Source organism: Rana temporaria, chromosome 4 (genome assembly GCF_905171775.1).
Source record: "Rana temporaria chromosome 4, aRanTem1.1, whole genome shotgun sequence".
In the NCBI taxonomy this organism is placed as follows: Eukaryota; Metazoa; Chordata; class Amphibia; order Anura; family Ranidae; genus Rana; species Rana temporaria.
The window spans coordinates 85,904,198-85,931,858 of record NC_053492.1 but is presented as its reverse complement, the minus strand read 5'-3'; the positions used below and the strand labels follow the sequence as shown (position 1 = coordinate 85,931,858).

Below are 27,661 nucleotides of genomic sequence, written 5' to 3'. Positions count from 1 at the left end.
TTAAAGACAGCTTATGAGAAGGCCCATGCCAGTTCCGACAAAAGGGAGCAGAGGAATAAAAGGAACTTTGACCTGAAAGTCAGGATTCAAGACTTGCAGCCAGGAGACCGAGTATTATTGAGAAATCTGGGTATCTCCGGGAAACACAAGTTAGCTGACCGCTTACATTATATGTAAAATATTACCTGACCTCCCTGTATACTAGATCAGGCCGGAGGGGAGTGTGGGCCCTTTAAAGACTTGGCACAGGAACCACTTGCTGCCCCTCACTGAGGCTGTACGGATGCCTCCTGTATCTGATCCTCTGGATTTACCCTCAACATCCAGATCAACTGGGCCGGTTACTAGATCCCAAACTATGCATCCTGATTCGGAAGATGAAGAGTCCGCAGATGAATGGATAGGGTCAGAGTGGTTATGGTCCTCTCAACAATCAGAGCCTAGTACTTCGTTCCTGCCCTCATCTGAAGTGACAAACAGTGGGACACTTCGGCCAGAGGCTCCTGAGTTTGTTCCTCAAAACGTGCTTGAAGAAGAGTTGGAGGAAGATGCTGACTTATACTCTGCAGAAGGTTTCATAGAGGCCTCAAGCCTGCCTGATGGAGACTCAAATGATTCAAGAGATGCGGAATCTAATGTATCAGATACAGAGGACAATGTTGATCCCAGAAATAGTGCAGCGGACCCTATTCTTCCTGCACCTGTAATGCCCAAAGAACAGGGGGAAAGTAGGATCATTCACCCACCAAAAAGACTAACTTATAGCCAACTGGGCGAATGTTCTGAAGAAGCTGTCATCACTTCAAAAAGATCCGAAGCTGTGTATACTCCTCCTATCGTAGATTTGGTGGAGGATAACCCCTGCTCACCCCCTGGCACATCTGAACCAGATGCCTCTGTGTTAGTAAACAGTGGACAGAGTAGTCTGCCCTTAGCCAACAACTGGTGGGAGAATCCTCTGTCCACTTTATGTCAGAGGATGATTTTTCTGGCTTTAAGCAACGTCAGAAATAATGCACAGTGTTTGTTGCCTTGCATGTCTTAACAAACTTTTCCTCCGCTTGTATTTGCAAAGCATGTATCAGGATACATACTGTTGTCCTCTTTGGGGACCAAAGACTTTGAGTGGGGGGAGTGTGTAGCGGGGTCACACTATCGTGGACTATATAGTGTGAATCCCCACTGAGTTCTAGTTATGTTTGTATATACATGTTCACACCCTTTTAGAAGCCATGCATTGTGGGATCAGAAGTATCGGGAGATATGGACTCCATTGACTCTCAGTAGAAACAGACTACACTTCCCACAATGCCCTGCCTTATTGGAACATGTGACACCTCCGCAAAGACTTATGGGGAGGTTATTTAAAGACAGGGAGGAGCTGATTTCCCTCTCTCGGGACCTGCATCTTCTCCTCTGCGGAGCTGTGTAGAGCCACACAGCAGTGTTGCTAGGCCTGAAGCCTGGGCCTGGACTTCTCCGGAAGACTAACCATCCAGAGGGAAGCAAGACCAAGAGTGCCCAGCTCGTATGCCAGGAGACTGGAGGAGCCGCTGATTAGATTTGGGATCAGCGTATTTAAGTTACCTCTATACTGTGTGTAGGGGTGATGGTAGTGTTGAGAGCAATAATAGAATGTCCAGGACCGTTGGTTGACGTTTTCAATGCTTTATTCTCTGGTCAAACATGACCAACATGTAACTTGAGGTAGACAGGATAGGTTGGTGAAGGAAAAGCAACTTCACAGAATCAGGCTATGGATATTAAAGGCAGTCCTGCCCTCTGTAGTTGTATTCGTCTACGTCGCCACTCCAGCCGGAGTGGGTAAAAGTGCCCCTGGACAGACCTCTCTCACAGGCCTGGCCGCCAGAGCGCCACTTAGAGTTTCTGGGAAGAACAAGTCTCTGCCACCGACTTGGCTCTAATTAGATTAAGATGTTAGATGAGGCCTCTGCCACAGGCCTAGTGCTGAAATTGTGAACGATAGAGCGAATCCTCCCAGTATGTCTTTTGGGGTTACCAACTGACAGTTTAAATGTAACCTGTCAGTGTCCGGTCACCCAGATCCCCGATGGTTCGTTCAAGCCCTGTTGGATCACCTGCCTCCGGGTTCTCCTCAGACCGATCCCCCACCGAACAGCATCCAGCTTGGGATCTTCTTAATAGGTATGGGAACCCAGTAAGTCACTGGGGTCCCCTGGCAGCATACGTTGCTCCGGGCTATGAGAGCCCAGAGTCAGGAACTCCGCGTAGCACGTGACCCCGGCCTGGTAGGCCATAGTGGTGGGGCCCGTGATGTGCGCACACCCTAAAGGTGGGTGCCGCATCTGGAACCATGAACCCGCAAATAACCCAGAGCAATGGCCTCCGCCACAGAAATACCCCTCCCAGCATGCTCCGCGAGGGAAAACTCCTCTAATTGGCTGCTGGGAAGAAGCGGCTCCGCCTGGACCCCTCTGGCACCACCTGCCGCCCAGAGATGAAACTGCATCTCTGGAGCACAGACTGACCCACAGGACAATCCATATTTAGCGACAGCCAAATTTAACAAATCAAAGAATGAGAGCAACATAACTCTCTCATTCTCCCACTAAATTTAAGCATAGCACCACAAAAGTACACAGGCGCTACAGGTAGTAGTGCAGACGACAGAATTACAACATAAAGTATATGAAACAAAAGAAGCAGATGGTTTATGAATGAATGAATGAATGAATGAATGAATGAATGAAAAACTTATAAAGCGCGGCGCATGCGAACTGAATCGCTTCTGGGCGCTAGTTGTTCGTGTCTCATGACATCAAAAATGTATACATTATACATTTATATGTATGTAAACTTTAATTACTTAGCAAACCCTGTAATCCGTTAGGAATTTCTAAGTTCTAAACATATACTTAGCTACAGGGCTGGACTGGGATCAAAATTCGGCCCTGGACTTTATCCAGACCGGCCCACTTTAATTCAATAAAATGCTGCCCCCACCCCCCCGAAAAATCACGCCCACCAAAAGGCCCCTACATTCATTATTGTATATCATGAGAGGGTGAGAGAGAGGGGAATGAGAGAGAGAGGGAGGGTTGAGGGAAAGGGGGTGAGTGTAAAAGAGAGGGGGTGAGTGTAGGACCCCTTTTTACACTAAAAAACGGCCCACTGAGCCATCGGCCCACCGGGAAACTCCCTGTAGTCCCTATGGCCAGTCCATCCCTGCTTAGCTATTTAGCTAATAATAATATCGGTCCATATTGCCCCTAGCTAAGAATCACAATAAAGAGCATTTTTTACCTCTTCGAAGTTCAGCCTGGAATTCTTGGATCCAGGGAAGCCGCCACCGATGTCAAGTAAGTGCATGTTGAAGCCAAATTCAGCTCCCATATCAAAGACACAGCGAGCATCAGATATAGCTTGTACAAATGTTTGTGGATCTCTGCTGTCACTGCCAACATGGAAGCTAAATAAAGAAAAGGAATATCATAAGACTTTGAACTCATAATACTCCAGACCCATCTGAACAACTTCTTAAACAATGATTCGTCAAAACTGCCTAGGCTTATTGGAAAAAAGGCTATTAGCTATTCAGTAAACAGATTGTGTTGATCCAGACTACATAAGTAATTTTACAGACCATCACTCTCGAGAGCTTAACCACTAGCAGACCAGCTCATGCAGATATACTGTGGCAGGTCGGCTCTCCTGCGTGAATCTACGTACCTGTCCATCGATCCGTGCGTGCCAGTGGATTTTATGACCCGCAATTGCGGTTAGGAGAGGCAGAACAAGTAACTGACTATGTAATCAAGGTGATTCCCATAGGTGTGCGCAGCCTGTTGCATTAGGGTGTGCACCTGAAAGCTCAAAAACATGGTACTGATCTCTCACTGTGTTCATTCAGAAAGGGAAGGGGGGCGGTAAATCACATTATCCCTTCCCCCACTCAACCTGAAATATCATCTATGTATGCCCACTGCAGTATCCAATGGGAGATGTGGGAAGCGCAGCCATGCTTTGGGAGGGGATACCGGGCAGCAGTGGGAATCTGCACAGCAGGGAGTGTTAAGGGTGTGCCTGGGCACACATGGCACACCCTGTGCGCACGCCTATGGTGATTCCCCCATTCTGCCTAGTGACATGACAGAGATCTACTGTTCCCAGTAATCAGGAACAGTGGGCCAGATCCTCAAAAGAGATACGGCGGAGTAACTGCTGTTACTCCGTCGTATCCCTGGTCCTAACTATGGAACTGATCCACAGACTCAGTTTCCCATAGTTAGGACGAAGATCCGACATGTGTAATTGAATTACACTGTCGGATCTTAAGGATGCAATTCTAGGCCGGCCGCTAGGTGGCGAGGCCATTGAGGCCGGCGTAGAATATGCAAATGACCAGTTACGGCGATCCACGAACGCTCCGACGGGCCCGACGCTCTAAATCTACGTCGTTTACGTCGAGTTCCGCCGCGTAAAACTAGGGCTAAGCCCTAGTTGTCCTAAGCCATGTTAAGTATGGCCGTCGTTCCCGCGTCAAATTTTAAATTCTACATCGTTTGCGTAAGACGTCCGTGAATGGCGCTGGACGCCATTTACGTTAACGTCTAAGCAAATGACGTCGGAGCGACGTCAGTTAGCGCAATGCACGTCGGGTAATTTACCCGACGGAGCATGCGCAGTACGTCCGGCGCGGGAGCGCGCCTAATTTAAATGGGACTCGCCCATTTGAATAGGAACGCCTTGCGCCGGACGGATTTAAGTTACAGCGCCGCAAATTTCCAGGTAAGTGCTTTGTGGATCGGCTCCTAACTTGGGAGATTTGCGGCAGTGTAACTTAACTCTGAAAAGTTAAGTTGCGCTCGGCGACTGTGGATCTGGCCCAGTGATCTCAGTTATGTTCCAGTAAGCCTATCCCCCTTCCATTAGAACAAACCCAGGGAACACACTTAACCCCTTGATTGCCCCCTAGTGTTAACCCCTTCCCCGCCAGTGTCATTTTTAATTGATCAGTGCATTTTTATAGCACTGATCAATGTAATAATGTCACTGGTCCCCAAAATAGTGTCATTTGGGGTCAGAGATTTCGGCTGCAATGTCACAGTCCCGCTTAAAATCGCATATCACCGCCATTACCAGTAAAGACAATACAAAAAAATCCCTAAGTCCCTAAGTCTATCCCGTAGTTTGTAGATATGATGGCCCAGATTCACAGAGAGCAAGGCGCACATTACGCTGCCGTAGAGCAAACAATGTACGCTACGCCAACCCAGCGCAGAGAGGCAAGCATTGCATTCAGCAAGCCAGTGCTCCCAATGCTGCGCCAGCGTGGCGTGGGTTTCGAAGGCGCACGTTGGCGTAGGTGGAATTGGGCGTGAACCAATGAAAATGAGGCGTGACCCCATGCAAATGATGGGCCGAGCGCCAGACAGGTACGTATCACGAACTGCGCATGCGCCGTGATGTGGACCAAAGTACAGCACCCCCATGCGCCTGCTCACAACCACTCCCGCACAACTGCCTAAGCTACGCCGGATCACTGCGTACGCCGTGAACATAACGTACGCCCAGCCAGACACATGTCCAACGCACAATACGCCGGCTTGTGTTCCCTGGTGCAGACCTGTGCATGTCTGTTGCCGGGTTGCACCTCCTTTATGGGGAATAACTTTACGCCGGACGTACAACTTACGCGCATCTCGCGTAGCATGCGCAGGGCACGCGCACGTTCGTGAATTGCCATATTTCCCTCATTTGCATGTTTGAATGGCTAATCAATGGGAGCGGCACCATGCGCCCAGCCTAAATGTGCGCCCACCCTACGCCGGCGTAAGCAAGTTACGTCGGTCGGGGTGTAGCCTGTTTCTAGGCACATGTCTGTTCGTGGGTCTGGCGCATATATACGACGGCGCACATTTGCACTTACGTCGGCGTAACTTGTTATACATCAGCGTAAGTGCTTTGTGAATCTGGGCCGATAACTTTTGAGTAAACCAATCAATATACGCCTATTGTGATTTAATTTACCAAAAATATGTAAAAGAATATATATCGGCCTAAATTGATGAATACATTTTTATTTATTTTTTATTTATTTTGGGATATGTATTATATCAGAAAGTAAAAAAAGGTTTTTTTTTTTTAAATTGTCAGTCTTTTTTTATTTATAGTGCAAAAAATAAAAACCGCAGAGGTAATCAAATATCATCAAAAAAAAGCTCTATTTATGGAGAAAAAAAAGACATACATTTTGTTTGGGTACAGCAACGCACGACCGCGCAATTGTCAGTTAAAACAATGCAGTGCCATATTGCAAAAAATGGCCTGGTCATTAAGGGCGCAAATCCTTCCGGGGTTGAAGTGGTTAAACTATTACACCATTTTATGTTAACATCTTTTTAGTTACTCTTTTTTTTTATCTGTGTGTGGTTAAAATAGAGGGACTTCCTGAAGAAACCATACCTTACGCCAATTACATCAATGTTCAATTCTTTAGCATGCTCAAGAAGCAACCTGCTTGTTTTAAGAGTGGCACCAAACTTCATATTGAGCTGACACACAGTCTTGGATTCATCTGTTGCTATTCGCAGCACAAGTCTGAAAGACAAAAGGCAGAGAACTTGAGTTCTACCATTATAGTTCTACCGCAGAAAAACTGTCAGGCCTCGTACACACGACCGAACATGTCTGCTGAAACTGGTCCGCCTCAGACGTCCTACCTTTAGGTTTTTGATTTGAATAACGTAAAATTGACTAATTTTGGGACAACATAAATTCTTTGGGCATTTAGTAGTATTTCTCCAAGCAAAATATTTGCCAACATAACAGCTCTAGCGGATCATGGGAGATTAGGGCTGTGCCAAGTAAGTGTATACATCCCCAAAGCAACTGCTGCCATTTTATTAACGCCATTATAAAGCAAACGTGTTTGTAGTTTTGAACAAGGCAGGGAGGTGTGTTCTGGTAACATCTGTCTAAGTGGGTATTTACCTCAGATATCCTCTCACTTCCTGATGGTCTACAGGACAGGAGTTAAGTTCACCTCTTCTATAAAAAAAATTAAAGATGAGCATCTTTCACCCTTCACACCCCCCTGTTTCCAACTGCACATACCTTTGTGGGTGATAAGCTGTCACTGCCCAGACAGCTGATATAGGGGTCCTAGATATTGAAATCCCCTCTCTTCTTCCCCTTCTGTAGGGATTCTGGGACAGACCAGAGTGGCTCCAATTGGTCAAAGCATTAACCTGCCGGCATTGGCCAATTAAAATCATTATGATCCATCCTGGAATACCTAGAGGGAGGAAGAGTGGGTGATGTAATATCCCCAAACAACTGCACTGGCCTTGTGGGCACTGACAGCTAATCACCCGAAAAGGTAAGTGCAGCAGGGACTGGGGGGCGTGGGAAATGTAAGGTGATAGTTCACAGATTTATAAATTTTTGTGCAAAGGGGAACTTAAAGGGGATGTAAATCTTCCTGTTTTTTTTCACCTTAATGCATCCTATGCATTAAGGTGAAAAAACATCCGATGATTACAGGCACCCCAGTCCCCCATTTTACTTACCTGAGCCCTCGAAAGTCCCTCGTCGAGAACGCGCTGTCTTCTCGGCTCTTCTCGGCCTGGTCTTCTCGGCTCTTCATTAGATAGATTGATAGCAGCGCAGCCATTGGCTAACACTGCTGTCAATCAAATCCAAATGACGCGGGCGCCGGGGGGAGGGGCCGAGTCCAGCATTTGTGTCTATGAACGCAAATGCTAGACCCGGGAGCGCGCCCACAAGGTAACCCCCTTGGAAAAGCGCTTCCCAAAGGGGGTTATCTGATGCAGGGAGGAGCCAAGACAGCCACTGAGGGACCCCAGAAGACATGGATCGGGCCACTCTGTGCAAAACGAGCTGCACAGTGGAGGGAAGTATGACATGTTTGTTATTTAAAAAAAAAATTACGTACCTTTGGTATAATTTTAATACTTTAAGGGAAATCTCTCTAAACAGACAATAAGTAGTGGCATGAGTTCTATACTTTTCATATGCTAAATACAAAACTTTAGATTTTGCATAGGTACCTGTATATATAGAATGTTTTATAAAGCATTTATATCATTTCGTTCCTTACTTGGCATTGGGGTGATTCTTGGCCACTTTCATTAGTTCCCCTTCACTATCAAATGTCATCTTCTCAACACCACAGCTTGCTGCGTATTTTATCTCTGAAATTTGTTTATATGGGTTGGCATAAATGATTCTCTCTGGTTGGACACCAATGTTCTGGATAAGCTGAATTTCAGCCTGAGGAGAAATGGAAACATTAGAACACATATGGCATTGATAAAAGAAAACTAGATAGATTTTTTTCTTGGCTCGTGTTCTATTACACACCTTGCTGGCACAATCAAATCCTGCCCCCAAATTGGCTATTGTCTTCACAATGGCTTTGCCGTCGTTACATTTAACAGCATAAAATGGAGTTACACGTGGAAGTGCTTTAAGCCACCGGATATGTTTCTTTACAATGTCACCAAGATCAGCTACATAAAAAGCATCCTTGTCATCCTGGAAAAATGCAAGAAATTTACTAAGGTTAGACATTTCAACAGTCATTACATCTGCAACCAAGCCTCTATAAAACATTACTTGAGATACTTACAGACAAGGAAACTTCATTGATTTTCTGTTCCAGGATGTCCCGGGCAGTGAATCCTTCCTCAAGCAAGCTAAAGTCAAAGCTATTCATTCTATCGGAGTCACAAGCCCAATTAATGAAGAATGCAACAAACTGTAAAAGAGAAGACTAGGCGGGAGATGGTGTTTATTGCAAAAAGAGCCTCAACGTTGCCCCAAAGGTGGTTGTATGGTGAAATAGAAGCCCCTCAGATAGCACAAAACGTACTTCCAACAAAGGATCCTTCTTTGGTGCTGTGCTGCAAAAATAAAATCCAGGAAAATGCTATAAATTCCATCCATATAGTAATAACCAGCATGTCATAATATGCAGTAGAAACCAAACATATTTCTGTTTCATTCATTTTTATTGGTATTTTTAAGAAGATGCAGATTAATTGAACACTGTGCAGAGCAGCAAACAATCCTCGCATGCTCGGAATCATACAACAAGAACTGGTACAAGACAAATGAGGGGAGGAGACTATGGAATCATCAGGGGAAGAGCTTGGTAAACCGGTTAGGTCTTTAGTAAGGCCTCAGTGGAACATGTGGGTATAACAGAAGTAGAAAGAAAAGTAATCTTTGGGTTATGAACATAGTGCATTACAGAGACATTATTATCCCTGAGAGGTGGCCGTCAGGATTATTGCCCTGTATATCAATTTGATGATGAATGAGGGTAGGAAGATCCTGAGATTGAGACCTTGCTGAAACAAAGTCACTGTGAGCAGGCTCTCAAAAATATAGAGGGTTCTAGTCCAGTGACCATTTTTCTCCAAATATCTTCCCCATGTCTCCCCTGATGGGGGCTTCAAACCCTCAATTATAGCATTAAATCTGTTTGAGTAGAAAAAGAGGAAAGGAGGAGACCACAACCCCTAAAGCACCCGGCTGTGGCGCCTGGATACATTTTTGACAAGTGCTCTGGCACCAAGTACCATTTGGCGTGGACTTTATAACCTGCTTCTATTAAGGCTACAGTCAGAATGTCTTCCGCCAGTCTTCCGCCCCAGGGGTTATGGACAGATCCCTATGCCATGCCACCTGATAGGGTAATCAATCATTATTGGTGATAAACAGTTTATAGAATAGCGAGATGGTCCCTCGCAGAGCAGCATCCTGCATGCATCTGTTTTCGAACACAATACGGACTGCTTCATCAGAGCTGTCTTTATGTAGGGATTGGAGAAAGTGATACATTTGTTGTAAGTGTAAGCTCTCAGCGGGGGGCATCTCCAGGCTTCCCGTGAAATATGAGGAGGGACGTAGGCCCCTATGGTTAAAATAGTCGCCTATGCGGTACATTCCCCTAATCAGCCACCTGTCAGGGTACAAACCCGGTGAAAACAGGGGGTGGCCAAAAAGGGGGGCTGCTGGGATACCAAATATATTTCAACCATCCAACAATATATCCCATATTATCAATCCTAGAAGGTGAAAACTTCTAAGTATCTCCCCCTTTCTGTGAATAATCTCTTCATGTGTCTGGCCTCCAGTTTTTTAACCACTTGCCTACTGGGCACTTTCACCCCCTTTCTGCCCAAGCCAATTTTTATATTTCATATTGTTTTACTAACCTGATAGCTTATTATTCTAAATAGGAAACCTTCATTTTGTTTGCAAATATTAAAGATTCTAACTACCAGCAAGAATAAGTCCTTACATTTAAAGAGCCCCTGTCATTTCAGATCCATCATGTCATCGCCTGTTATGGGGGCATCCACTCACCTGCTGCCACCACATCCCTCAACTTGTTGTGTCACTGCCGCATCAGCAGCCGGCCCATTAAAGTGAATGGGAATGTCGGTAAGTCAACAGTGGGTCAGAGAAGGAGCAGCTGCATGACAGAGATGACAGTTGCTCTTTAAAAATTATGATTAAAATTGAGTTGTTTTAAATCAAGCCTTTTTACTAGTGATTTAAATTGTTATTTACATCAACTTGATTTAAATGAAATCCACCCTGGCAGAGATTGATGTGAATGTACAGTGCCATGAAAAAGTATTCATACCCCTTGACATTTTCCACATGTTACAACCAAAAATGTAAATTTATTTATTGGGATCTTATGTGATAGACCAACACAAATTGGCACACAATTGTGAAGTGGAAGGAAAATTGAAAATGGTTTTCAAAAGTTTTTACAAATAAATATCAAAAAAATGTGGTGTGCCTTTGTATTCAGCCCCCCCCCCCCCCCCCCCCCAGTCTATACTCCACAGAACCACCTTTCACTACAATTACAGCTGCAAGTCTTTTTGGGGATGTCTCTACCAACTTTTTACATCTAGAGAGTGACATTGTTGCCAATTTTTGTTTGCAAAATAGCTCAAGCTCTGTCAGATTTAATGGAGAGTGTCTATGAACAGCAATTTACATGTCTTGCCGCAGATTCTCAATTGGATTTAGGTCTGGAAATTGACTGGGCCATTCTAACACATGAATATGCTTTAATCAAAAAAATTCCATTGTAGCTCTGGCTGTATGTTTAGGGTCGTTGTCCTGCTGGAAGGTGAACCTCTGCCCCAGTCTCAAGTCTTTTGCAGACGCTAACAGGTTTTCTTCTAAAAATTACCTGTATTTGGCTCCATCCATCTTCCCCTCAACTCTGACCAGCTTCCCTGTCTCCACTGAAGAAAAGCATCCCCACACCATGATGCTGCCACCACCATGTTTAACAGTGGGGATGGTGTGTTCAGGGTGAAGTGCAGTTTTTGTTTTCCACCACAGTAGGCTTGGGTTTTTCCTGGGCATTCCCCAGGCTTTGTTGTTACTAGCGTTTTGTTTTTAGGCCAAAAAGTAAAATTTTGGTCTCATCTGACCAGAGCACCTTCTTCCACATGGCTTCTCACAAACTGCAAATGGGATTTCTTATAGCTTTCTTTGCCACTCTTGCCATTCTTCCATAAAGGCCAGATTTGTGAAGTGCACGACTAATAGTTGTCCGGTGGACAGATTCTCCCACCTGAGCTGTGGATCTCTGCAGATCCTCCAGAGTTACCATGTGCCTCTTGGCTGCTTCTCTGATTAATTTTAGGTGGATGGCCATGTCTTGGTAGGTTTGCAGTTGTGCCATACTCTTTCCATTTTTGGATGATGGATTGAACAGTGACGGTGAAATGTTCAAAGCTTAGGATATTTTTTTGATAACCTAACCCTGCTTTAAACTTCTCCACAACTTTATCCCTGTCCTGTCTGGTGTGTTCCTTGACCTCCATGATGCGGTTTGTTCACTAAGGTTCTCTAACAAACCTCTGAGTGCTTCACAGAACAACTGTATTTATAGTGACATTAAATTATACACAGGTGGACTCGATTTACTAATTAGGTGACTTCTGAATTGGTTCATCTAGATTTCAGGTAGGGGTATCAGGGTAAAGGGGGCTGAATACAAATGCATGCCACACTTTTTAGATATTATTGGTAAAAAATGTGGAAAAGCATTTTTCATTTTCCTGTCACTACACAATTATGTGCCACTTTGTGTTGGTCAATCCCAATAAAATACATTTACGTTTTTTGGTTGTAACTTGACAAAATGTGGGAAATTTGAAGGGGTATAAATATTTTTTCAAGGCACTGCATATGTAAAGCACTGCGTAAATTGACAGTGCTATATAAGTACTTGAAATATGACAGCTCTCCTAAAAAATATTAATGTTCAGCTCCTCAATGAAGTTTGACTGACAGCAGGAGAAGTCTATGACTCCAATGTCCTCTAATCGGTGAGAGTATCCATATTGGAGCATTGGCTAGCTGGTAAAGGCACTGGGAAATTATGTATGGGAAATAGTGGTGTTAAACCCAAAACCAAAAATGTAATATATTGCAGCTCATTATGCCTCGTACACACGGTCGGACTTTCCGAGAAAAAAGTCAGACGGCCTTTTTTCCCTCGGAAAGTCCGGCCGTTTGTAGCCTCCATGGGACTTTTTTTTTTTTCGGAAGTCCGACGGACCTGAGATAGAGAACCTGTTCTCTTTCTTTCCCTCGGATTTCTGATGGACTCACAGCGGACTTTTGCACAGTCAAAAGTCCGACCGTGTGTACGAGGCATTAGACGTGGTGGCTGCATCGTTTTCTTTTCTTTGGCTTTTTCTCTTCTGATTTTACCTGGTGATTTGGCCAGTAACACACTTCTTGTATTAATAGGACACAACTCTGGAGGAATGAGAACACGAGGCACAGCAGACAGCAGCATTGTAAGTCTGGGGAGGGAGGGGAAGCTAAACTCCAGCTCACACTTTATAAGCAGTTACAGCAAACATCTCATAATTTAAATCACCCCTGCCCGTGTTAAGTGGTTTGTGTCATTCATTTAAACTGATACAGTCTGCTGGAGAGTTTGTGCCCTGAAAAACAATAGATTTTTGCTTTTGGGTTTAATACTGCTTTAAGAGCTCATAAGCATTGCAAAAAAAAAACACAAATATGCGAAATGCAAAATACTTTCAAAATTAAGACAACTATTCAATCAGAATACATTTTAAAATAAAAAAAAATGTACAAAACTATGAAAAAAATAAAAAGTCGATTTTTTTTGTATATTTTAACCATTTCCACTCTCTTATCTGTACACCTCCTTTGGACCAGAACACTTTTTACATTTCTGCTACGGACCTGTTTACTCAGCAGTAACTTTATCATTATTTAAAGTGGTTGTAAACTCACTCTGACAGCTTGCACCTACAGGTAAGCCTAGATTAAAGCCCCATACACACGGTCAGACTTTTGGCCAACCAACTTCAAAATCTGCAACTTTCGAATTTGTCCGACCGTGTGTACGCTCCATCGGACCAACTTTTTCGGGTTTCATCCGACAAAAAGTTGGGTCTGCAAACGGACCAACTTTTCGGCAACAAAAGTCCGATGGTGCCTTGTCTGACTGTGTGTACAGCAATCCAACCAACTTTTGGACAAAGTGCAAATACGCATGCTCAGAACCAATGTTAAAAGCAACAAACAATAGCAGAAGTTAACCAAAGGGTGGCGGTAAAGAGCAGAAAATAGCAAAAAAAACATGTGATGTTAGGAAGGTTTTAGAAAAGTTTGCAGAAAAGTCTGACTGTGTGTATGCTTTGGGTGTGACCGGACAAATCAATTAGGAAAAAAATCCAAGGGAAATTTTGTTGGATGTCTGACTGTGTGTATGAGCCTTAAGGCTTACCTGTAGGTACATAAAAAACGATGTATTATTAAAAAAATTATTAATAAAACATTAACAGCGCTAAAAAAAGAGCCTATTAATGGCTTATGAGTCCAATACTCATGTACTGCAATGGTTAGTTGAGGAAAAGATTTATGAGGCTATATATGTATCGCATAAAGAATATTATGTAACATATATTCACACTCTTTGTGAGTCAATTAATAGTAGTCCGTGCAATTCCTCTGATATGCAGTTCTTTGTGCGGAGTAATCTCACAGTATAGCTGTTTGTCTGCTCAAATGCTGATAGGGACTCTCTGTGATTTCCCCCTAAGGTTTTGTACTCACCAAAATGTAGTACTTTAGAGGCATTGGATACATCCACTGGTAGTAATCACTCATCGGTTCTCCTCCTTTGGTGTGTGGTGATGATCCGTGTGCTCTTCAGTCAGTGTAGCTTGGCAGTCATGCAGGGAGGCAAAAGAGACTTTGCATAGTGTAAAATCCTTTTATTTAAATCATAAAACCCCTGCTACCCGCTCATGCTTACACAAAGTTAAGATAAAAAAGCGCTTGTCATAAAGGCTGCTGCCTCTGCTCACTCAGGAATATGGCTCCAAATTGCTCAGGCTCAAATTTCCCTTCGTAAGTCCCGGGTAGAAGCTAGGCTGCCTTGCAAGCTGAATCGTCGTGTAGTCACGCCCTGACACGTTTCGTGATAGGTCCACGTCTTCAGAGGGCGTGGCTACACGTCTTAGTCTGTTTAATTTATAGTGGGGACTCTGCTCTGGGTACCTCCCCTCCGTGGACCCTATTGGTCAGCCTTTGACAGGGCTGTAGAGAAACTCCCCATCAGCTGTGCACCATTACTCTGGGTTCATTCTCCGTGACGTCTACCGCTCACCCCTGATTGGTGCGCGGCGGTCACGTGGTCCGGGGGATCGGGATACAGAGTTCCCACCCCTCTGCTATGCTGACTGGACATACGTCAGCAGCCTTGGTGGAAGTCCTCCCACTTTGCTGACCGTGCGTTCCAGCCACTGAAACCAGCCCTCGTTTTGACCATCGCTTGTATTAGCTGATGTGTCTAAACGGCTGATGGATACTCGCACTCCAGCCATTCTTATGCGTTTGTGGAGGCGTGTATCCTTCCTTGTTAACCCCTCTGGTTCAGTTAATACTCTCGCATTTTCGCTGATCCTAGTGAGATCAGCGAAAATGCGAGAGTATTAACTGAACCAAAGGGGTTAACAAGGAAGGATACACGCCTCCACAAACGAATAAGAATGGCTGGAGTGCGAGTATCCATCAGCCGTTTAGACACATCAGCTAATACAAGCGATGGTCAAAACGAGGGCTGGTTTCAGTGGCTGGAACGCACGGTCAGCAAAGTGGGAGGACTTCCACCAAGGCTGCTGACGTATGTCCAGTCAGCATAGCAGAGGGGTGGGAACTCTGTATCCCGATCCCCCGCACCACGTGACCGCCACGCACCAATCAGGGGTGAGCGGTAGACGTCACGGAGAATGAACCCAGAGTAATGGTGCACAGCTGATGGGGAGTTTCTCTACAGCCCTGTCAAAGGCTGACCAATAGGGTCCACGGAGGGGAGGTACCCAGAGCAGAGTCCCCACTATAAATTAAACAGACTAAGACGTGTAGCCACGCCCTCTGAAGACGTGGACCTATCACGAAACGCGTCAGGGCGTGACTACACGACGATTCAGCTTGCAAGGCAGCCTAGCTTCTACCCGGGACTTACGAAGGGAAATTTGAGCCTGAGCAATTTGGAGCCATATTCCTGAGTGAGCAGAGGCAGCAGCCTTTATGACAAGCGCTTTTTTATCTTAACTTTGTGTAAGCATGAGCGGGTAGCAGGGGTTTTATGATTTAAATAAAAGGATTTTACACTATGCAAAGTCTCTTTTGCCTCCCTGCATGACTGCCAAGCTACACTGACTGAAGAGCACACGGATCATCACCACACACCAAAGGAGGAGAACCGATGAGTGATTACTACCAGTGGATGTATCCAATGCCTCTAAAGTACTACATTTTGGTGAGTACAAAACCTTAGGGGGAAATCACAGAGAGTCCCTATCAGCATTTGAGCAGACAAACAGCTATACTGTGAGATTACTCCGCACAAAGAACTGCATATCAGAGGAATTGCACGGACTACTATTAATTGACTCACAAAGAGTGTGAATATATGTTACATAATATTCTTTATGCGATACATATATAGCCTCATAAATCTTTTCCTCAACTAACCATTGCAGTACATGAGTATTGGACTCATAAGCCATTAATAGGCTCTTTTTTTAGCGCTGTTAATGTTTTATTAATAATTTTTTTAATAATACATCGTTTTTTATGTCACTATTTTATTATAATAGCTGCTTTTCTACTGCATAAAACAATTATACATTTAACTTCCTTTCCATCGAGCGCTGGGATCAGAATAATCCGTAGGTTTTTTCTGATAAATTTTTTACATTACCTGTAGGTACAAAGAGATACGTATTAAGGAGAATGTCTACAGCGCAGGTGCACTGAGCGTCCCGGCATTATGCTTGGGATCATGCCGGGATTATGTCCGTCCTGCGTGAATGCGCGGGATCGTGCCGGTCCCATGCGCGGGAGTGACGTCATCGCCGCTCCAGCCAATCACAGCCCTGGAGTGGCGATACCCGGAAGAAGCGCGGATGGGAATGAGAAGCACTTCGGGGGCCTCGATCTCAGGTAAGTAATTCATGAGCTAGTATGCTATGCATACTAGCTCATTATGCCTTTCTCTTGCAGGGGTTTTTTTTGTAGGAAAAAAAATCCGCCTTTACTTCCTCTTTAAGATAACAAAGTAATCCTCTACATATATTATTTTTAAGGACAACAAAAAAAAATTTCTTGCTTTTATATGATTATTTTGCAATCCTTAGACACTTAAACATAACGGCCTGGATTCACGAAGAGCGGCGCATCGACGTAAAGTAGAGAGGCAAGAACAGTATTCACAAAGCACTCTCTCCCAACGTTGTGCCGGCGTAGCGTAAATTCCTAGGCGTAAGCCCGCCTAATTCAAAGTAGGTGGACAGTGATGATGGGCCGAACGAACGGCGCATGCGCTGTCCCGTGGACGCATCCCAGTGCGCATGCTCAGAATCACGTCTAAAATACTCCATAAGATTAGTCGAATCACTGCCTATCATGTGACGTAACATACGCCCAGCCCTAATCACGTACTACTACGTAAACGATGTAAAATACGACGGCTGTTCCCTGGTCCATACCTTAACATGACTTACCCCTGCTTTATGAGGCTTACCTTTACGCCGGACGTACGACTTACGTAAACCGCGTATATGAATCCGCCAGGTGCAAGTACGTTCGTGAATCGGCGTATCTCCCTCATTTGCATATTCGAATTGTAAATCAATGGAAGCGCCCCTTGCGGCCAGCGTAAATATGCGCTGACGATACGACGGCGTAGGAAACTTACGTCGGTCGGATGAAGCCTAATTTCAGGCGTATCTATTTCTATGGGCACGGCGCATAGATACGACGGCGCACATTTACACTTACGCAGCGTATCTCGAGATACGCCGCGTAAGTGCTACGTGAATCCAGGCCATAATAACGAAATAAAAAGCACTTTTTTTAAATTTAAAAATAAATAACCTAACTTTGGATACTTTGGATAAAAGGTACACATTTTAGGCTGGGTTCACACTATTGTGAATTGGATGTGGGTTTCCTCGCATTCAATTTGCATGTCAGGAGACTGTGACCGGCTCTCAATGGAGTCGGTTCACACATCTCCGGGAGGGCTGCAGAAGAGTCCTGTGCGTCTTCTGGTCCATTTCAGGTCCAAATTCAGGCAAAAAATCTGACCTGAAATGAACAGGGAACCCCTGCTGTGAGCCGTTCCGCACAACAGTCTGAACCCAGCCTTATTCTGTAATTTGTCCTGTTTAAAATAAATGATTCTGGTACAAAGCATTGCAAAGTTATTTACAAATGAAATAAAGTTTTTTATTTTTGTTTTCAATTTTGTGCTTCTTTAAATGTAACAGTAAAAAAAAAAAAAAAAATGAACACTCAAAAACAAAAAAAAGTTTAAATATTAATATTAACCACTTTACATCTGGCCAATTGACAAAAGATGGTGGCTCTCAATTGCTGGGAGGACGTCAATGGACGTCCTCCGCTCCTCCAGCCACTGGGGGGCGCGTGAGCGCGCCCCCGCCACATCACTGAAGTGCCAATGCGCGTGCCTGGCGGCCGCGATGTCCGCCAGGTGCCCGCGATCGGCGGATACACAGACAAGGACGTGGATCTGTGTGTGTAAACACACAGATCCACGTCCTGTCAGGGATAGGAGACCGATGCTGTGTCCCTTGTACATAGGGACACAGATCGGTCACCTCCCCCAGTCAGTCCCCTTCCCCCACAGTTAGAAACACTATGCAGGGCACACATTTAACCCCTTCCTCGCCCCCTAGTGTTAACCCCTTCCCTTCCAGTCACATTTATACAGTAATCAGTGCATATTTATAGCACTGGTCGCTGTATAAATGTGAATGGTCCCAAAAATGTGTCAAAAGTGTACGCCATTACTAGTAAAAAAAAATTAATAAAAAAAAAATCATAATTCTGTCCACTATTTTGTAGTCGCTATAACTTTTGCGCAAACCTATCGCTTATTTTTTTAAACAAAAATACGTAGAAGAATACGTATCGGACTAAACTGAGAACATTTTTAAAAAAAATTGGGATATTTATTATAGCAAAAAGAAAAAAAGTGTTTTTTTTTTCAAAATTGACGTTCTTTTTTTGTTTATAGCGCAAAAAATAAAAACCACAGAGGTGATCAAATACCACCAAAAGAAAGCTCTATTTGTGGGAAAAAAAGGACGTCAATTTTGTTTGGGAGCCACGTCGCACAACCACGCAAATGTCAGTTAAAGCTACGCAGTACCGGAAGCTGAAATTTCGCCTGGGCAGGAAGGGGGTATATGTGCCCAGTAAGCAAGTGGTTAATAGATAATAAAATAGAAATAAACAAAAACAAATCTGCAAAGTTACCTCTGCTGCTGTGGATCTGGGGGTGCTGTGTTCCTGCTGGTCCTGAAGTCGGACGTGTGTGGACGGAATGTGTCTCCTACTCCCCTCACTGGCCCCCGTTGAGGTTTCTGCAGGATTGGTCGGCTATCAGAGCTCCTTGGCTATAGTGAACATGTTGTACTGTCTCCGCCTGCTGGTCATCCAAGGTTTTGCGGCAATGACTAGAAAGAAGGAAGGTGTAGAAACAACTGGTCGGCAGTCACAGCATGGAGCAATGCAATCCTCACAGAAATGGGGAAAAAAAAACCTGAAAGAGGCAATGGAAAAACTGAGTACGTTTACTCATACTCCTAGCACTTTGAGTAAGGAGAAATCGTTGTTGAAGTCTGCTCTACCTGCCTCATCTTTTTCTCCAGCATCTCAGCAGCCGCAGAACCTGGCAGAAATGTTTTTTATCCAGACTAGTACGAGAGATTTGTCGCCCACGGCATCTTCCTCCACTGTTAACTCAAGGAGTAGAGGACATTAGTCCTTGTTAAGTATGGGTGGTGCTCCTGATACTATAAAGACTGACATCTCTAAGCCAACATTAAGAGAAATCTTGGCAGCAGTACATACAATGCTGTGAAAAAGTAATTGCCTCCTAAACCTAATAACTGGTTGTGCCACCCTTGGTGGCAACAACCAAGACCGGTGCTACTACTAGGCAATCTAGGCGGCTGCCTAGGGCGCACTGCTGCCTAGGGCGCCCGGCCGCTGGTTTCCCTACTCTCCGTCTCTGTGCTATGTAAGTAAGTTTTCTATGCTGTCTTATAAATACCTCTGTAATAAATGTTATACCCTCTAGTGGGCGCTGCTGGGATAAGGGGGATGCAGGGGATGCCTCTGCTACATGTTACTCAGACATCCGCTCTGTAGCGTCATTCTAGAGGCGCAGCACTGGAGAACATGTCCTGATGGAATGGAAGCAAACATCCCCTGCGTGTCTCTATGATCAGTGCTCTCTATTGCAGCCACGTGCTTCCTCTAGCCCTAGCTTCTGTCACACTGATGCTTGGGCAAAGTAGGGGGGATACAGCATCTCAATTGGATAAAGTCTGGGCTTGGACTAGGCTACTCCAAAACCAACATTTTGCATTGTTTGAACCATTTGGAGGTGGACTTGATGTTGTTTCTGATTATTTTCCTGCTGCATAACCCAATTTGCACTTGAGCTCGAGGTCACGAACTGATGGCCGGACATTCTCCTTTAGGATTTTCTAAATTGCAAAAAGAATGCTGGAAACTTGATTGCTTCTTAAATCTTTATTGAGCACAAACAGCAGTGCGACATCAAAGCGCTGACATGTTTCGGCAAAAAAGCCTTCCTCATAGCATACAGATTTTCAATAAAATCAAGTTTATATAGGGAAAATATCCATTCCTCCCAAAAGGGGGCGGTACAATCCAATCTAAAATCGATTAACAATTAAAATCATGTGAGGTTGGTAGAACCAGAGAAAAGAGGGGGAGGGAAGATGGAAACCTCGATTTTTAACCTATTGTGGAAACAAATATATTATTTTAAAAACAAGTTCACATCCATTCTACTGTTCATTCTACTAGGAAATCGAGTATTCAGTCTGTGTATCCACCACACTTCCCGCTGAAGTCCATTAGGATTTTCTGGTAGAGCTCAGACTTCATGGTTCCATCAGTTATGGTAAGTCGTCCGGGTCCTGAAGCTGCAAAGCAGCCCCAGACCTTCACGTTACCACCACCATGTCTGACTGTTGGTATGATGTTCTTGTTATGAAATGCTGTATTCATTTTATGCCAGATGTAACGGGACGCACACCTTCCAAAAAGTAAAATTGTTGTCTCAGTCCACAGAATATTTGCCTAAAAGTCTTGGGGATAATCAAGATGTTTTTTAGTAAATGTGAAATTAGCCTTTTGCCACGTACACACGACAGGTTCATCCTAAGAAAACGGACCGATGGATTTTTTCATCAGATATCTGAATGCACGGAATGCACTCTAGATATAGGCTACACTGGATGCAGAATATATGTAACAAGGCCAGTATGCTGGCCTGAATTTATGGGAGGAGCCCGGGGGTATTTACCAACCCACTCACCTGTAGTCATTGTTGGTTTCCTGTGAGCGATACCCACCCTCCCATCCCCTTTTTAGGGCATTTCTCAAATTCATTTCTCCCCACAAAATAATCATCTCTAATCTTGGGTATGCCAACTTATCTTGGCATACCGTCCATCAGATCAGGGCACACTTCAGGTCTCTTTCATGTGGTAAGTCTTATGTTAAGTCTATCTATCTATCTTGTTCATATCCATATCGGACATAGGGCTTCGACCATAAATATATATCTCTATCACACACACACATACATACATACATACATACACACACACACATACCACTAGACTGACTGTAATATATCAATTGTGTAAGTGGAACATCTTAAAGTGATCTCATGTAGTTGCCAACACCCCTGATAGACAGGAAATTGTGGAGAGACCCCCAAGGTGCGGCTTTTAAGGCAACAATATTTAAAGTAGTCAAGGTAGTACAAAATAGTATTTTTAATATTCAAGAATAAACATATATAGCACAAAAATATTTAAAAACAATACATAAAGGGGTATCAATAGAAAACAGAGTCCATAATACAATTACACTGCCACTAACTGAATAACCTGCCTGCTTAATCTAAATCATACTATTTCTCTGTCCACACCAAGAACACTACAGTATTATATAGTGTCGGACGTTGACTTAGTCCCCCTGAAACAAGATTGGCCAAAGGCACCTTGAAGGGATGGGCTTCAGTCCACCTATCCATCAGAATGCATGTGCTTCCAGTGTGGAGTCTCTCATAAGCTAGAGATAGGACCACAGATACCATGGTGCCGTGACGAGGCTCTGTAGCTTACACATGTATTTGCACATGTGTGCAGACTAAGCCCCTGTTTTAACGCATACTGTTAGATAGGTTGATTCAGTTGTCAACAGGCTGGCCGATGAGTAAAGCTTGGATCTTTCCTTGGATTTATCCTTGGTCTTGTTTTTATCAAAACCCCTTGGGGAGGACCCAGGTCCCCAAACACTTTTTATGGCAATAACTTGCATACAGTAGGTGTTTGTGATATTGTGCTTTTAGCACGACAGCGTCGCGCTGATACTCGGCGACAGGGTGCCGAGATCTCGCCGACATCTCACACTCACTGGAATAGTGACAGCACATCCCAGCAAGCGCGTCATAGAAGCGACGGGAGATCCGACTTGGATTCCCGCCAATTCTACACGTGTGCGGCGTTTGTTATGAATCCTGAGGGGGAAGTCCCCGCCGGATTTTAAATAAAAATCCGGCATGGGTCCCCCCCTCAGGAGCATACCGGGCCCTTAGGTCTGTTATGGGTTGTAAGGAGAGCCCCCTCTACGCCGAAAAAAACGGCGTAGGGGTCCCCCTACAATCCATACCAGACCCGTATCCAAAGCATGCTACCCGGCCAGCCAGGAAGGGAGTGGGGACGAGCGAGCGCCCCCCCCTCCTGAGCCGTACCAGGCCGCATGCCCTCAACATGGGGGGGTTGGGTGCTCTGGGGCAGGGGGGCGCACTGCGGCCCCCCCACCTCAGAGCACCCTGTCCCCATGTTGATGAGGACAGGGCCCCTTCCCGACAACCCTGGCCGTTGGTTGTCGGGGTATGCGGGCGGGAGGCTTATCGGAATCTGGGAGCCCCCTTTAATAAGGGGGCCCCCAGATACCGGCCCCCCCACCCTAAGTGAATGAGTATGGGGTACATCGTACCCCTACCCATTCACCTGCAAGAAAAGTGGTAAAACCACAAATAAACCACACAGTGTATTAAAATATTTTATTTTTCTGCTCCGGAGGCCGCCCCCTGTCTTCTTTATTAGCTCTTTTACCAGGGGGGGCTTCTTCTTTGACGTCTTCGGGTGGGTGGGGGCCGCCGTCTGGTTCTCTTCCACCGCCGGGGGGGGTGGCTTTTAAAAAAGCCCCCACCCCCCCGGCGGGTTTCCTCCGGCGTCTTCGGCGGGGCTCTTCTTCTTCCGCTATCCCGACGGGTCTTCTCAACTCTCCGGGGTTCTCCTTCTGTCTTCGCCGCTCTCCGTTGTTGACTCGGCGCACCCCGGTTCTTCGTCTCGCTGTCCGGTGTCTTCCGTGCTGTACGTCTTCTCCTTCCGTGCTGTGATGAGTTCTTCTTCCGTGCTGTGACGTCATGTTCTTCACTCCTCTCCTTCTCCCGATGTTGACACGCCGGTCCTCCTCGCTGAAATGACGGATGCGCGCCTTGCATCGGACCTATATAGGCCTCACAGTCCCATCATGCTCTGTACCTACCCATGTGATACCTACCCACGTGGTAGGTATCACATGGGTAGGTACAGAGCATGATGGGACTGTGAGGCCTATATAGGTCCGATGCAAGGCGCGCATCCGTCATTTCAGCGAGGAGGACCGGCGTGTCAACATCGGGAGAAGGAGAGAAGTGAAGAACATGACGTCACAGCACGGAAGAAGAACTCATCACAGCACGGAAGGAGAAGACGTACAGCACGGAAGAAGACACCGGACAGCGAGACGAAGAACCGGGGTGCGCCGAGTCAACAACGGAGAGCGGCGAAGACAGAAGGAGAACCCCGGAGAGTTGAGAAGACCCGTCGGGATAGCGGAAGAAGAAGAGCCCCGCCGAAGACGCCGGAGGAAACCCGCCGGGGGGGTGGGGGCTTTTTTAAAAGCCACCCCCCCCCCGGCGGTGGAAGAGAACCAGACGGCGGCCCCCACCCACCCGAAGACGTCAAAGAAGAAGCCCCCCCTGGTAAAAGAGCTAATAAAGAAGACAGGGGGCGGCCTCCGGAGCAGAAAAATAAAATATTTTAATACACTGTGTGGTTTATTTGTGTTTTTACCACTTTTCTTGCAGGTGAATGGGTAGGGGTACGATGTACCCCATACTCATTCACTTAGGGTGGGGGGGCCGGTATCTGGGGGCCCCCTTATTAAAGGGGGCTCCCAGATTCCGATAAGCCTCCCGCCCGCATACCCCGACAACCAACGGCCAGGGTTGTCGGGAAGGGGCCCTGTCCTCATCAACATGGGGACAGGGTGCTCTGAGGTGGGGGGCCGCAGTGCGCCCCCCTGCCCCAGAGCACCCAACCCCCCCATGTTGAGGGCATGCAGCCTGGTACGGCTCAGGAGGGGGGGGGCGCTCGCTCGTCCCCACTCCCTTCCTGGCTGGCCGGGTAGCGTGCTTTGGATACGGGTCTGGTATGGATTGTAGGGGGACCCCCTACGCCGTTTTTTTCGGCGTAGGGGGGCTCTCCTTACAACCCATAACAGACCTAAGGGCCCGGTATGCTCCTGAGGGGGGGACCCATGCCGGATTTTTATTTAAAATCCGGCGGGGACTTCCCCCTCAGGATTCATAACAAACGCCGCACACGTGTAGAATTGGCGGGAATCCAAGTCGGATCTCCCGTCGCTTCTATGACGGCTCTGTCTCCATCGCGGCAAGCCAGCTCGGCGCTGGCTCCCGCGATGGGGCTCGTAGGTGCTCAATCTCGCCGAGAAAGAGAGCGAGATTGACACAAAATCGGGTTCACCTACTGTACAAGCTTTTAAAATGAGCACTTTTGATTTTTTCACGTTCGTGTCACATAGATTTTAACGGTGTTCGAATAAACTTTTCGTCTGTTCGCATGTTCTGCTGTAAACTAAACCGGGGGGGGGGGGGGGGGTAGGGGTGGTGTTCAGGGCTCATCCCTATTGGAGATCCTGTCCTGATCACACTGATTATGAAGACTGCTCCTAGATACTATACAGGTGACGCCATCATACCTCAGTAGCCGCAGAGAGAGGAAAGAATAGCGCTACACATGTAATTGTTGCAAACCACACACTGTAGCCTGATATTTTTGAAAGATATTTAACCCATAGCCTTGAGCCAGCACATAGTTTCTAACATAGTTGACTAAAAACAGGTTAGATTACTTTATACTAGTGCATAAACTACAAATGCACATCTTATACCATCTAAATAATACCATTTTAAATGATAAAAATAGAACAAAAAGTAAACTCTAATTCAGTTTTCATAGGAACACAGATAAATGTCCGGGGGAAAAAAGTGTGGGAACTCCCACCCAAGATCCACTCCCCCACCCAAGATCCACTGTACCTTATGTTACTGGCCGCTTCCTGTATATGGATTCGTCGGGTAGTGTGCGGGTATTCCGTCACTTCCTTGATGCCGAAATGTCTCTTGGGAGCTTTTGTCATTGCTCCCAGGAGACATTGCGGAGGTCTGCCACGAGTTATCGTGGGATTTAGAAAGAACTTTAAGCAAGACCTCCGCAATGTCTCCTGGGAACAATGACAAAAGCTCCCAGGAGACATTGTGGCATCGAGGAAGTGACGGAATACCCGCACACTACCCGATGATTCCATATACAGGAAGCAGCCTAAGGTTCCTGTATATGGTTACTATGGTTCGCCTGCCCTGACAGTGACCGCTTAGTCATCGCCGCTTAGTGAAGGATTGGCTTGGGCGGCTCAGCTGCTTTAGTCCTGCAAAGGGAACTGCGTTCCTGCTGTGAAAAAAGTGCAGGAACTCCGTTCCCACTCGTTCCCGCAGGACTTGAGCCCTGGTGACCCCCATGTCCGTCATACATGTTGTAATAATGCTGAGCATTTACTCTAAAAGTGAAAACAGTCCTAAAACTAAATCCAAGTACAATAACTGCTGTGACGGTATGCGAGGTAAGGTAATGGAAAATCGGTATATTTCACCTCGCATGCGTTCTATTATAAGAGACTGAACCGGAATCCAGCCTGGGTTTTTCCAGCCTCTGTAGCAGGCTTGGTTCCGGTCTGGATGTTGTGGTCCACTTGAGTCCATGCTTAGGGGGACTTTAAATGAGCAGGAAGAGAGCACAGGAGAGCTCTGGCCTGAGACTCAGAAGGGAATCAGAGAGAGGAGCTCTGTTTGGATTTAAAAAGGTTTGTTTTACCACATGTTTTGTGGGTGGCGGGGACCAGCCCCACAAGGTATAGAGAGGAGTCTACTGTTTAGTTTAGTGCTGGGCAATGATTTACTTTACTGTTTTTTGTTTGTTTTCATGACTTTGCAAACCTCTTCTAAATAATGCTGGCAACCCACCAGATTTAAAATAAAACTGCCTGCACGCTGACCTTAATTTCCAGAAAAGGTAATCCTCATGAGATAATCTCCCACACTGCTAATAACTATGAGGCCGCATACACACGGTCGATCCATCCGATGAGAATGGTCCGACGGACCGTTTTCATCGGTTCACCGCTGAAGTAGACTGATGGTCTGATGTGCGTACACACCATCAGTTCAAAAACCGATCGGGTCAGAACGCGGTGACGTAAAACACACGACGTGCTGAAAAAAAAGAAGTTCAATGCTTCCATGCATGCGTCGACTTGATTCTGAGCATGCGCGGGTTTTGAACCGATGCTTTTGTGTACTAACCATCGGTTTGGACCGATCGGTCAGCGGTCCATCAGTTCGATTTTAAAGCAAGTTTTAACATTTTGGTCCGAAGGACTAAAGACCGATGGGCCGTACACACTGTCGGTTTGGACCGATGAAACTGAACTTCGGTCCATTCTCATCGGTTTTGACCGATCGTGTGTATGCGGCCTAACAAGGAAGGACAATCCAGATGGCTGCATTCTGAGTATAAAAGACACCTTTATTTTAGCATATCATTAAATTGACCAGCAACAGCACAGAAACAGCAGTGGGGGGGGGGGGGGTTGATGTGTATCACGCCTATCTAAACGCTCAATCAAATACAGGATGTTTTGTGAACTGGCACCTGTGTGTGAGGTATATAGTGGTCAACTGACCTGGAGCTGTGTTGGTCGTTTTGTGCTAATAACTTTATGTACGAACATTAAAGCGGTAGTAACCCACTGAAAAAAATAAACAATAAAAACTGTCAATAGCATAATGTGCTAGTATGTATTGCATGATATTTTCCCTCTGCTTTTCTTCCAGGATTGCTGGCTCCGGCGCTGTGAGTATACGCGCGGGAGCCCTTCATTCCAGCAAGTTCCTGCAGAGTACCATCAGGGCCGGCCTTAGGTGTTCAGGCGCTCTGTGTGAGATAATCCTGTGGCGCCCCCCCCAAATGGCCCCTGTAAATTAAAGTATAGGGTGGTATTGGGATGGCTGGGGCAATATAGGGCAGGTTGGGGTAATATAAGGCAGGTTGGGGTGATATAGGGCAGGCTGGGGTGGCATAGGGCAGGATGGGATGGTATAGAGCATGGTGTGGTGGCATTGGGCAGGTTGCGGTAGCATAGGGCAGAGTGGGTGGTATAGGGCAGGCTGGGGTGGTATAGGGCAGGTTGCGGTGGCATAGGGCAGGTGGCATAGGGCAGGTTAGGGTGGTATAGGGCAGGCTGGGGTGGTATAGGGCAGGCTGGGGCGGTATAGGGCAATTTGTGGTGGTATAGGGCAGGCTGGGGTGGTATAGGGCAGGTTGGGGTGATATAGGGCAGGTTGGGGTGATATAGGGCAGACTGATGTGGCATACGGCAAGTTGCGGTGGCATAGGGCAGGTTGGGGTGGTATAGAGCAGGTTGCGGTGGCATAGGGCAGGCTGGGATGGTATAGGGCAGGTTGCGGTGGCATAGTGCAGGCTGGGGTGGTATAGGGCAGTTTGTGGTGGTATAGGGCAGGTTGGGGTAGTATAGGGCAGGTTGTGGTGGCATAGGGCAGGCTGGGGTGGTATAG

At 46.0% G+C, this 27,661-nt stretch overlaps 1 protein-coding gene across 2 annotated transcripts in view; it reads right to left on the bottom strand.

Annotated features, from left to right (window-relative positions):
- LOC120936344 (ornithine decarboxylase 1-like) overlaps nucleotides 1-19,032 on the bottom strand; it is a 47,086-nt gene extending 28,054 nt beyond the window's left edge. The window contains exons 1-6 of one of the 2 annotated variants that reach the window (XM_040348600.1): nucleotides 18,886-19,028; nucleotides 8,636-8,909; nucleotides 8,368-8,541; nucleotides 8,105-8,277; nucleotides 6,448-6,582; nucleotides 3,286-3,451 (exon numbers count right to left, since the gene is read on the bottom strand). In XM_040348600.1, the coding sequence (XP_040204534.1) occupies nucleotides 3,286-3,451; nucleotides 6,448-6,582; nucleotides 8,105-8,277; nucleotides 8,368-8,541; nucleotides 8,636-8,722 (735 nt within the window). In that variant the 5' untranslated portion in view covers nucleotides 8,723-8,909; nucleotides 18,886-19,028. Of the gene's footprint in view, nucleotides 1-3,285; nucleotides 3,452-6,447; nucleotides 6,583-8,104; nucleotides 8,278-8,367; nucleotides 8,542-8,635; nucleotides 8,910-18,885 lie in introns of both variants that reach the window. The other variant, XM_040348601.1, reaches the window with a different exon arrangement.
- Between the last annotated feature and the right edge of the window lie 8,629 nt (nucleotides 19,033-27,661).